The sequence below is a fragment of the Oppia nitens genome, unplaced genomic scaffold (assembly GCF_028296485.1).
Source record: "Oppia nitens isolate AA-2021 unplaced genomic scaffold, nextdenovo-longstitch-racon4-pilon3 scaffold9_pilon_pilon_pilon, whole genome shotgun sequence".
Taxonomy (NCBI): Eukaryota; Metazoa; Arthropoda; class Arachnida; order Sarcoptiformes; family Oppiidae; genus Oppia; species Oppia nitens.
Genome location: NW_026533253.1, coordinates 3,044,491 through 3,057,175, shown reverse-complemented (window position 1 = coordinate 3,057,175; position 12,685 = coordinate 3,044,491). Strand labels below are relative to the sequence as shown.

At 26.8% G+C, this 12,685-nt stretch overlaps 3 protein-coding genes across 4 annotated transcripts; 2 read left to right on the top strand and 1 right to left on the bottom strand.

The window, feature by feature from the left end:
* Nucleotides 1–4,278: 4,278 nt before the first annotated feature.
* Nucleotides 4,279–4,998, bottom strand: LOC128964534 (DNA replication complex GINS protein PSF2-like). Its single transcript, XM_054311155.1, has one exon. It carries the CDS (start codon nt 4,905–4,907, stop codon nt 4,356–4,358), a length of 552 nt encoding a protein of 183 aa, XP_054167130.1. The 5' UTR covers nt 4,908–4,998; the 3' UTR covers nt 4,279–4,355.
* Nucleotides 4,999–5,118: 120 nt separating this feature from the next.
* On the top strand, nt 5,119–7,972 carry LOC128964523 (integrator complex subunit 8-like). Its single transcript, XM_054311138.1, has one exon. It carries the CDS (start codon nt 5,221–5,223, stop codon nt 7,954–7,956), a length of 2,736 nt encoding a protein of 911 aa, XP_054167113.1. The 5' UTR covers nt 5,119–5,220; the 3' UTR covers nt 7,957–7,972.
* A 624-nt stretch (nt 7,973–8,596) lies between these two features.
* On the top strand, nt 8,597–10,799 carry LOC128964531 (BTB/POZ domain-containing protein KCTD9-like). 2 transcript variants are annotated; one of them, XM_054311151.1, is made up of 8 exons: nt 8,597–8,813; nt 8,885–8,934; nt 8,996–9,198; nt 9,290–9,818; nt 9,879–9,999; nt 10,077–10,179; nt 10,251–10,324; nt 10,395–10,799. In XM_054311151.1, exons 2-8 carry the CDS (start codon nt 8,887–8,889, stop codon nt 10,511–10,513), a joined length of 1,197 nt encoding a protein of 398 aa, XP_054167126.1. In that variant the 5' UTR covers nt 8,597–8,813; nt 8,885–8,886; the 3' UTR covers nt 10,514–10,799. The 2 variants fall into 2 exon arrangements, with proteins under 2 accessions (XP_054167126.1, XP_054167125.1); XM_054311150.1 differs by having other exon boundaries at nt 8,598–8,934.
* The last annotated feature ends 1,886 nt before the right edge of the window (nt 10,800–12,685 follow it).

Sequence of the window (12,685 nt, the reverse complement as noted above, 5' to 3'; positions counted from 1 at the left end):
CCTCTCCGCCAACAATTCTCGGACTTCTTATCTCTGGTCGACCACATGTATAGGTTTTGTTTACTACAAATAAAAAAATAGTTATAAATTTTTAGTAAATAAGATGAAACAAATAAGTAATAAAATTTAATTTAATTAAATTAAATATAAGTCAATTAACATTTTGTAAAATAAACTTTTTTTGTTTCGTTTTGTTTAACATACATTTATAACAATTGCTTTGCTGAGCATTTTTTATAACTAATAAAATGATAATTATTAGTAAATAAATGTTTTGTATGTTTATTGCCATTATGTTGTGCGATCATAAAAGTCACATATCATAGTGTGGTATTGTCTGTATATGTTTATGTGCCAAAAGTACCCCCAGAAGCGCGAATCTAACGTAACACCACTTTCTACTCTTCAAATAACTATATGATAGACCACCAAAACGTGACCTACAGATATGGCACCCATAGAATAGGCAATATTAATAGTATTATTGTTTTGTAAAATCCATATACAATATAAATTATAGTTTATGTCCTTTAAATAAGAAATTGCTATTTTAGAGACCATTTATCCTAATTTACTGTAAATCGCATTCAAATAGGTTGTATAGCATACACAATGTAAATTTATACAGTATTTGTGTTGACCTCAAATCACATTTACATTTAATAGGTTAAAAAGTTTTTAATAGTATACTATGGATATGATATATCATATTTGTTTTTATTAAGCAAACAAATAGTAAATTAATAATTATAAGCGTTATTTTAAAAACAAGTAGAAATTATGTTATTCAGTAGATTGCAGATTGCAATCCGTTTAATAGTATACTTAGAAAATAATATAAATATTTTATTAATAACTTATAACAAATGTCTTTCGTTATCTAAAAGCAATACAAATGAAATATATTTGTTCATTAATTTTACAACTCATTAACTCATTAAATGTAATCTAATATTTTACAGCATATAATGTATAAATTATATATATATGAAACAAGAAATTGATTGAAAGTTGTTTTTATAAAGTTTGTCTTATATTACTCAAACAGTATACAATTTTTTTTAATAAAATACAACACTTATATATAAGATTTTTCGTAAATTCATTAAATTGAAATTAACGTCAAGAATAAAGTTATTTAGATTTTAATCTCAGCCTTTAATTAATCGCTTCAATTAATTTGCAAGTTTAGACACTCGCGAGTGTGTCTTATATTTATATAACTATTAAAAATAAGAAAATAATAATAAAATAATAAAATAAAATTTTATAAAATGTTTTGATAAAAATTTATTATATATTTTATATGATCTGTTCTTCTAAATATATTATTTTTAAACATGAATTATTCATTAGATACGATAAATATGATTAAAAATTAGCGGTTATTAAATTTGATTAAACACTTTATTGTAATTAAACATTAGCTAACATTACATTAACTTTATTATAGACTGTATTACCACTAACTAACTAACAATGCAACTAAAATTAATATTAATTTTGTTGTTTATTATTTAATATATCATAATTTGTATATTAATGTAAATTTACAATATAATCTTTTTAATTATCATAATGTTTATATGAAATAATGTATTAAAAGAACTTCTATATATAATAGTTTAATATCCGTTAAATCTGTTTAAATATTTATAAAATATAATCTATTTTAAAAACATTTTATTATTTAAATTACCGGTAAATAAAAACAAATATAACAATTAAAATAATGAATTTTATATTTTTTAATGATTATTTTAGTAATCAGGTCAGATCTTTTTAAATATTACAAATTGATTGATAATATAAACATTTAGATGTTTATAAACTGGATAACTACTAACGCAATTATTATTTATTAAAGCAATAAAATTTAATTTTTTCAATAGTAATGTTTAGTTAAATGATTAAAATTTTGAATCTATGTACAGTACAATAAAAATAATTTAATTTTTATATGATATATTTATTAAATGTGTTTATAATTTATGTTATATTCAATACTATATATTATTTTATTAATCTCTAATAAAAAGCGATATAAATGATCTGTTATTGACATATCAGTGACCTTTCCTATCGACCACTGATATCTAAATACTGTAGAGAAGGGCCTAAAACAAGAAATACATTCAATATCTCGATTGACATCTAAAATGATTTTATAATAATAGCAATTTTAGTGATATAACATAATTATAATCTAACAAATCGTCATTTGGCCTATAATTTTCTAAATAATTAGAGAGAAAATCAATTGAAAATTACTCATAGATTTTGATTATCTTAATCTTTTCGATAATACACTGTATAATGTATAATATATAGTAATATAATATAATGTAATGTATGTATAAATGATTTTTCTCACACAAAAACAAGAATTTAATGAATCAATTGCCACATATTTATTACATTGTATAATACAGTATAACATTAATGTCTTTCTCAGATAAATAATTTGATTGCATATATTTTTGATAAACTTATCATATCTATCCTAACAATATAAATAATACATGTATAATGTATATTATATAAGTGAGAGATCGGTGGCTAATATATATATATATTATTGCACTCATAGTAATAGCAAACACAGGAAACACATCAGGGGATCCTTTAAAATACATATAAATTTATTAATGATTTTACTATACCTGTAATATCACTTTATAAATTATATTTTTACAATATTTGTCATAATTTTTGTTTATTGTCCCGGTTATAAATTAAACATATAAAATAAATGGATTTTTAAATATGTAATTTGAATTAAAAAGCAATCAATAAATATGAAAAAGTTTTTACTTATACAGTATGTGTAACTTATAAGTTAGTAAAAACATATAATTATATTATTTGGTTCACAACAGATATCAATGTTTCTAATTGAATAATCAAACATCAATAATTTAATATCATACTATATATACAGTATTGAATATATATATATATATATATATCGAAAAATAAAATCAAATTCAATGATAATCATGTGAATCAAATCAAATAATTGCTTAGATTTTTATAACTAATTTCTTGCTTTGATTTTATAAAACACACGATTTTTAATGCAATTATACTCTTTGAAGAACTTATTACAAATGACTTAATATGATTAGAGAATTCATTAATATATATATATATTTAATTTAAATGAAAAAATTTTTCACGTATTGACTTAATTGGACTAATATTACTGTATAATAAATAAATGATTAAATACCACCAATGATGCGAATTATTTTATCTAATTGTCAACTAATTGAGACAATTATATTATTTATCAATTATCTAATACTATTTAGAAAAGTATTGAAATTAAATATATATATAATTTTTATAAAATAACTTGAATAGTAAAAATCTGTTACTCAATTTTATTTTACATTTTTTTCATTCAATACTTTATACACTAAATTAATAACTTTTTACTTAAATTTATGGGAAATACTTTACGATTAATGTATGATAATTAATTACATTATCTATTATAATTTTATACAAAAAAAAACAAATTAAAATAATTTATCGTTTTATTTTTTAAATATATAATATATATGTATTCCCAGTTAAATATGCACTTTATTAGCAATAAATTATATTTAACAAAATATAAAAATAATAATATTATTATTATTGAAATGAAATCAATATTTATGTAGAGTTAGTAAACATTAAAATATTACGCAAATTTATATATTATAATAAATTTTTAAAAGAAAATAAATTTTTATTTTGTTATAAAATATAAATTTAAAACAAATCATATTTTTCTAATAATCTTCAAAATGTTTGGCAATCTATTAAAACTTTATTTTTTAATATTTAATCAATTGACTTATAATATACATTTTATTTAATTTTGAATTGGCATATAATTTACACAATTTTATATATATCATAATTAAGCAAGGTTTTCGTTTCTATGAGAAGTATAGAGTTACGTATAATTTATTTTTGTATTTTTAATCAATTTTTTAAAAAAGTTTCCAAGTTGAGGGAAAATAAAGTAAATTTCCGTATAAATTACAAAATATTTACCTAAATTAATATTTATTTTTTGGTGTATTTTGTATTTTTAAAATTTGAATTAGGTGTAACGTTTGATATATAAAATATTAAAATAATTAATAAATTATAATTACAATAAATATAAATTTCAAAAATACTTTTCTATGTTTAAGTCATTTTGAGAGATATTTTTTAAAAATCTAAACAAAGAGACAAATTGAGAGTTATATAGCAAATGATATATCAATTACAGTAATATATAAACTATTTTTATTAAATAATTAATTTACAAATTAATCAATAAATGTAATCAAATGTCAAATTTGAAAATACAATCACATTTGACTTAATTGTTTGTTGTGTTGACTATCGGCTAAAGTAGTCCTCAATTGTTGTAAATATTGAAAACACTTTTGAATTAATGGTTTCACGGACTGTAACTCGGCTTTAGTCGCGTTGTTGAGCGTCACATCACCGATGAACAGCTGCTCCTTATGTTTGGCCACTCGGAACAACTGATGAGCGGAAAGACGAAGAATAGCTTCGCGGCGTTCAATAAGTTCCGAACAGTTGACCGACGATTGAAACTCTTGCTCCAAAAGTTTTAGCAGTTCTCGCCACTGATCGTCTGGCATCGGGACTAGACGTTCGCTGTCCGCCTCTTGTTGTTCCTGTAGTTGCGGCAACTCTTGTATCCAATCGGGTACACAAATGGTACACTTGTTTTGACGCTGAAGATTGAAGGCCAACCAAACGGGAACTTTGATGGGAATCGACGGTCGAAATGGACCAAAATCACCACTAATTAGATTCAACTGTTTGTTGTATTTAAATAGTGGTATAATTTCGATGAGTTCATCTTCGGCTAAGAACTCGCACCAATCCATCGCTGAATTCAATGGGATTATCACTGGATTTGATTGATGACCACAAAGACTGACAATACAGACAACTGTTTCAATGTTTGGCGCTTTGATAGCAAACAATAAATAACGTCAAAAATAGTTAACAAAACTGTAATTATTTTCTATTGATTTTTCACATAAATTAGTTAACATTTTCTATTAACGAACACTTAATTGAATTATTAATAAATATTAAAACATTATTTACAAACAAAACATACATTTTTGATGTTTTGTTTCGACAATAGATTGACAATCAGTTCAACAGTTATTGCGGTAAAAGTGGTCACAAATAATGGCCACAATAACAACAACAACAACTGACATCCAAAGCAATGGTTTTCAATCATCTGAGACGAAGATTTTGTGGTTTGAATTTTTATTGCAACCGAAACTTTTGGACACACAATTGGTTTCCGCAGACAAGTCCAGTCAACATCTGTTTGAATTGATATCACAACTGTTGACCAATGCGTTGACCATTTCAACCACTTCACTGTCGTCATTGACGACCACGAATACCAATGGATCCAATGATGAGACAACTTCAGCGGTTAGTTCATCACAACAGCAAACGGTAGACTCGATCAAGAAAGCGATGGATTGCAAGAAGAGTACAGCCATCCGGCACTTGTCGTTCAAAATTATGGCACATTTGAAGTGGGATTTGAATTTATTGGAGACTAATCTCCCGCCGACACAACAAGATTTTTTGTTGAGCGAACTGATCCGCTATTGTGACCAAAACAACAGTCCCACCGGTTGTAAACTATTTGCTTGTATTCTCTACTATCGATGGATTTTGCGATATATTATTAAATCTAATTATCCGTTAAAACCATTGAAAGGTCCGACAATTCCTTTAACACTTCAGCAACAAATAGATCCTTGTTTTGTGTCTAATGAGGCACTGGATCTGCTTATGAAGAAACTAATGGATGAATATTTGATTGCAGTAACAGATTTGGAAAAAGTGGTTTACGAACAGCAAAAGTCAAGTAAAGTTGAGATATTAATGCCAACAAATGATTGCTTTGCTTTCACTTCTGGTAATGAAATTGTTTGTCACTGGAATCGTTGTCTTAAAGTACATACAATTGATATAATCGATGATATTCTCTATGATATCGGTCGTTGGTTTTTCTTTCGCGAAGATTACTATAAAGCTAATCGTTATTTTGAATTAATTTCGATGAATAAAAGGGAATCAATGAAACATTTAAATGATTTATTGACATCGACTCGGGATCTGGTTGTAGAGTTAGCCCATAAGGATCAAGACATTGAAGTTATTGATTTCTACAAACAGTCAATCGATTCATTAGAAGATTTATTGAATGGTAGAACTTTTGATTTAAGTTTCTTCGAGAGTTTGGATTCGCCTGAAATCATTAGAATTTTAGAGAATGCTTTCAAACATAATTCAAATACAAAACATAGGAATAAACTGATTAGACTAACGAAATACTTGGCAAATAAAATCAAGAATTTAGATCCAGAAGTGAATAAATTATTATTATTTATGAAAAATGACGAAAAACCAATGGAAGTGGTAATTGATTCCGATAATGAATCAGATATGTATGAAGAGGGAGAGATTGATGGCGACGCTGACGATGATATTATCAGTAAAGAACCGGAACTTGTTTTACTGGAAGCTACAGATCCAGAGACGATACAAGACTTGGTTTCAAAGATCAAAAAGCATCCGCTTATGATTAACAACAAATGGATTTTACCATTGAATCAAAGTAAACATCTTCACAATATGTCTCAGACTCAATACGACAAATGCCATTTAATTCTTGCAAAAGCAAATCAACTGAGAAATGCTGAGCTTTTTGTTGAGTCAAGAATTTTATATTTATCATTATTCGAGGACATCCAGGCATCACTTCCACAGTTAGCTGATGTCATTAAATGGGAGATATTTAGGACAGATATGGAATACCATTTTCATACCACTGATGTTGATGAACGGCATATCAATGATTTGAGAGTTAAAGCAATTAATACATTGAGAACTATTGACAATTTGAATCTAATGAAGGATTGGTCTGAATTGACAGAACTCTGTTGTCTATTTCTTTTGGAATCGTTTCCACAAACTCTAAAAGACTTTAATGTTTCATCGGTTCCATTAATCAAGTTTTCATCGGCTATTAGTTGGTTAGCGTTTGATACGTCTGCCAATGGAAACACTGTTGTCAGAGCTAAGGATTTTTGGGATATGATTACAAATATGTTTGTCGACAACAATAGCAACAAATTGTCAACTCTTTTATTTTCAAATTCTTTTACCAGTTTTGTGTCTCAATTCAAGGATACAACAGTAATAACTCTTATAATATCATGTTTTTCAAAACTACTTAATCTGATTCGTGACAATTCAGCTCAAGAACTGACAATTCCATTGCAATTCAACACTTTATGGCCGACATCTTTAGTCCAATCGTTTATCCAAAGTATCGACACAAACGCAGTCCAATTGACTTTAAATAAACTTTTGGATCAATTTTTATGTCAAAAACCAAATGAAGTATATTTACTGAAATGTAGGGCAGAGTTGTGTCTAATGGACGGACAGTTTGCCGATGCAATCAAATACTTTTTATTAATATTGACGATTAAAACCAAATACTTCACGTGTTTTAGTTATTCATACACTGAAGAAGAGCCGATTATTCAGCGTATGATTCAGTGCTGCGTTAAGATGTGTTGTCACACTCAGGCAGCACTTCTTCATCAGCTGACCCGCGAACCCAACTATGGTTTGGCATTCAAAGCTCTGTCTGAGCGCGTGTGCAACGACTCGTGCGATGACTTATATGAGTGTATTTGGGACACGACTTTGTTAGAGTTTCTCATTAATTTACATTCAAGAAGAGGTGAAAATGAAAGGAAAACAAAAGCAATTCAATTGATGGGTCAGTTAGAGCTTAACGCCAACAACAGTGATGTTGTACTCCAAGAGGCCGCACATATCAGGAGAAGCAAATTGTTAAGGATTTTGTTGCGAACTTACGTTTAAATCAATGCTTTTTTTTATTTAAAAATAAATTATTAAAACATAAATTGAGTTTAATCTATATTTACTGTATTTATTCAATTATATCTATACCGGTAAATGTATTTTAAATGTATTAATAATTTTATGTATCACTAAAACTAATTACTTTCTTAAACTAAAAAAATTTGAAAAAAGTTGACATAACCTGACATAACCTGACATAACCTGACTTAACCTGACCTATAATAATGTCTACTCTTTGATCACAATTTCATTTTATCAATATATCAATAATTTGTCAGTTGTTTTAAAATAAGAAACACTTTGGATTAAAATTAATAGATTACTGATAATTAAAATTCAATATTAATTTAATTGATAATATGATTGAAAGGGCATCTATTGATAGTAATATCAATAGTTTTATCGCCAATTGATATATTGTTATGTAATGTTTGACAGATATGGCTATTACTGGTTGTACTGTAAAAGTCTATCATATGTTTACATTGTCTGTGATTGGTATCTGAAAGCAATAGTTCTAATGGTATATACACTACAATATACTATTAATACTGTATAGTGTGTGTGAGTGAGTGAGCAATGAATCGATTATATAATACATAACAACATATACCGTAAGTGTTGTTAATATTGTTATGCGTTTAGTGTTTGTAAGCGTTGACCCAATTCCTCGACAACACAAACACTGCACTACTTATAGCTATAGCTGTCAGTCAACTACTGAACACTCAATTAATTATTGCTTTAATTTTGTTTGAGTTTTACATTTCATTTAAACATTGCATTCAAAAGTGTTGTGTTTTTTCAGTGCTTTTTTAATCATTGCTTTTAAGATCATTTGATTTGATTTTATGGTTTGTTTTTTGCCATTAATTTCAATTTAGTTTTTCATTTCAATGATTATTATTGTTGACGTCTATTGAAGCGATGAAACGGGTGGTCATCTTCCGCAACGGCACCGCACACGACGGCAAAGTAAGCGATGGACATATCCATCGACTCATCCATCCATTGATTGTTGTTTTCTTATTGATAGGTCTTTCTGGTGACCAATTCGTTGGATGAGTTGTTGGTTTCGGCGTCGGATAAGTTTGGAGTTCAATATAAACGCTTCTTTACCAAAGAGGGCGGAGAGATTGATGACATTAAACTCATCAAAGACGACGATATACTATATGTATCGGACGACCAGGACTTCGTCAAACCGACGGACTCTGAGGCCAACAAAGAAAATAAAAAGTAATTTAATCGACATTTAGTTGATAACAATCACCGGTTTTTTTGTTTATGTCTCAAAAACATAATTAAATAAATGTTTTGTTTTGTCCAGAAGTGTGTTAAACGCCAACCCAATGAATGAATGGATTTTGTTGAATATCGGCGGAAAGATATTTTCGACGACCAGAAGTACATTAGTAGCTAAAGAGCCGAACTCGATGTTGGCCCGAATGTTTGCCATCGAAAATGAAAACTTAATGATATTTCCGTCACCAAAGGACAAGAGCGGCGCTTTTCTTATAGATCGAAGTCCTGAATATTTTGAACCAATTCTCGGTTATCTAAGACACGGTCAGCTCATTGTCGACCGCAATGTTAACCCTCAGGGAGTTCTGGAAGAGGCCAAGTTTTATGGCATAACATCATTGATACCGGAATTGGAGTCTATGATCATTGATGAGATACCAGACTCGACGGCTGCACCACTTACTAGACGTGATGTCATCAATGCAATTGTCAAAACGGCCACATCATCTGAGTTGCGCTTCCAGGGCGTCAATTTGGCCGGTGCTGACCTATCACGTCTTGATTTAAGTTATATTAATTTCAAATATGCTAATCTCAAAGGCGCCCGACTCCAAGTATGGCTATTAAATTTATATTGTAATTATCGGTTAATGATTTCAATTTACCTTAAATAGGGGGCAAATTTAAGTTATTGTTGTCTGGAAAGGGCTGACCTCTCATCCAGTAATATAGAAGGGGCCACTCTTTTCGGTTGCAAAATGGTTTGCGCTAATCTTGAAAATTGCAACCTTAGGGGTAAGTGTTTGGCCAATCATTTAAAAGATTTCATGGAAACCAAATGGATTAGTTTGATAATTGATACAATAATTTAGGTACAAATATGGAGGAACCGCACGGAAATAGGACTAATATGGAGGGCGTCAATCTTAAAGGCGCTAATTTAGAGGGCAGTCAAATGGCTGGTGTGAATCTTAGGTAATGACAATTTTATTGGTAACATATTAGTTGATTATCATATTTTTAATTTTAATTAATTGTTGTTAAAGGGTTGCGACTCTTAAAAATGCTAATTTGCAAAACTGTGATCTAAGAGGGGCTGTTTTAGCCGGCGCTGATTTAGGTATGTCCATGGTTATTTTACTAAATGATAATTTTTTACTAATTTCTATTGTGTTTATATTTTTCTATAGAAAACTGTGATCTTTCGGGCTCTGATCTACACGAAGCCAATCTGAGAGGGGCTAACTTGAAGGGGGCCGCCTTTGAGCTAATGTTGACTCCATTGCACATGTCTTATGTGGCCAATTGATATGCGGGTAATCTTAGTATTAGTTATAGTAATTAAAATAATGTGAAACCAAGACACACACAATCCTACAAACCACCCAACAATAACAACAACACATTCACACATACAGACAGATATTATATGAAATATACAAAAATATAATAGTTTTGAATTTAACGATTTAATTGAATGCAATTTATGTTTAAAACAATATTCAGAGCAACGCCTCTTTTGCTCTCACTTTCTCTGTGTTTATGCTTTTCTATGCACTTATAACCCCTTAAATATGTGACAAAATATATTCAATTTTGGCATTGAATTAACTTATCAGTTGATATTCATATCTATTATAATAATTATTATCATTAGTATATCTTTATTATAAAAACGATAATTCAATTACTCATGTATTTGATATTTGTTTACTATTTAATACATATAAGTTGATCCAAAAAAAACATATTTATTGTCACATTTCTATGAAATTATTGGATAAAGTGATTTGTTTGGAGAAATGAAATGTTAATGTGATTGAAATAATAGTAAAATTCAATCGATTTACAAATAAAATCAAAATATTTTTTCAGTCAATTGAGTTCCTAAACATTTTGATATAGAAGTCAAAATTTTTTATATATAATTTAATTTATAAAATCTAATTTATTATCTAATATTTATCTTAAGTTATATTTAATAAATTAAATTTAAAATTCATTTTATTAGATGACATTTATTATGACTGAAATAAAAAAAATAGAATTAAAGTTAATTAATAATTATTTAATATAAGCACAATATTTATTGTTGAAAACCCGAAATGTTATAATAAAAAATTAAGTTATAATAATTAATTAGGCAAATAACTGATAACATTATTTTTTATTAGTTAAAAATAATTAAATGAAGACATAAAGTGATGATGAATTTAAACCAATTTCTAAACGCAACAGTTTTTGCCCTAAATTTTATTTCTCAAAAAATAAAATTTCAATTTTTTAAAAATAAAAATATATTGAGATTTACTATCGATTGAATTGAGATTTAAGTTAGTTTTTGGTGATTGAAACGAACTGTGAATTGAAAAAATCAGTGATTGTATTGAATTGTATGAAAAAATTAAAATAATTGTAAGTAAATATGATTATAAATGTAATGGATTTTTGGATATTTTTTTAAACACATTTATATCTTATGGATATAATAATAATTATTATAATATGAACTTATATTAGAATATTACCCCAATTGATGTATACCTAGAAATGAATTAAATATATTCATAATTAATTTAAAATTATTTTTATTGAAAACCGTTATATATATAAATTATTTTTACTTTCACACATTTTACTTATTTATTTTATAATCAGAAATACATATTAGAAACAATAACTATTTAATTAATTTTTTACTCCACAATTGTAGTGAAAACCAAACCAAAAGTTTCTATTAGATATATATAACATTTTATTAATTGAGATACACTAACATTTTATGACATAATTTAATTATAAAAATAACTATATAATTTATAATTAGTGATATATTAAATATAGTGTAATTTATACGTATATTAAAACAATTTATACGTTCAAAATAAACATAGTTACGTATTGATTGTTATAGAAAATTGTAATACAACTAAAAACAGCACATAAATCAATATATCATTGTATGAGTAAACCTAAAAAATTAAACACAAAAATCAATTTAATTATATAAATGCCGGTATTATATAACATATATTGTGAACTCTTTGTATGAGAGATACACAATGAAAATAATAGTGCAATTCATTAAAACCTTTGTAAAAAAGCTTTCTATTGATTAAAAAGCATTTTATAATAAATGTTTTTAAATTATTTATATATAATATATATTATTGTTTTAATTTTTAAATTGTTTTAATAATTCGTAACTATTATTGGAAATTTCCAAAAATTTAGTTACTATTTAAAATATTTGATACTTTAGTTTATTTTAAAGTAATTTTATATATTGTACTTTTATATAATTTCTATGAATGAGTTACTTACAGATTCAAAATTGAATTCATATACCAGAAAAAATTATATTAATAAACAATAAAAAAAATAATTTTCATGCAAATAAAAGGGAGTGTCGACAGGTGTTAAATCATTGGTCACTTATTACTGTAAAAGGATTTTTGGTTAATAAAAAAAAGACATCATT

Bases quoted from the DNA above. Each gene is read 5' to 3' on its own strand.
- LOC128964534 (XM_054311155.1), bottom strand. From the start codon at position 4,907: ATGGATTGGTGCGAGTTCTTAGCCGAAGATGAACTCATCGAAATTATA.
- LOC128964523 (XM_054311138.1), top strand. From the start codon at position 5,221: ATGGCCACAATAACAACAACAACAACTGACATCCAAAGCAATGGTTTT.
- LOC128964531 (XM_054311151.1), top strand. From the start codon at position 8,887: ATGAAACGGGTGGTCATCTTCCGCAACGGCACCGCACACGACGGCAAA. The intron at 8,935-8,995 runs GTAAGCGATGGA...TCTTATTGATAG, and splicing joins GCACCGCACACGACGGCAAA to GTCTTTCTGGTGACCAATTC. The intron at 10,000-10,076 runs GTAAGTGTTTGG...ACAATAATTTAG, and splicing joins TGAAAATTGCAACCTTAGGG to GTACAAATATGGAGGAACCG.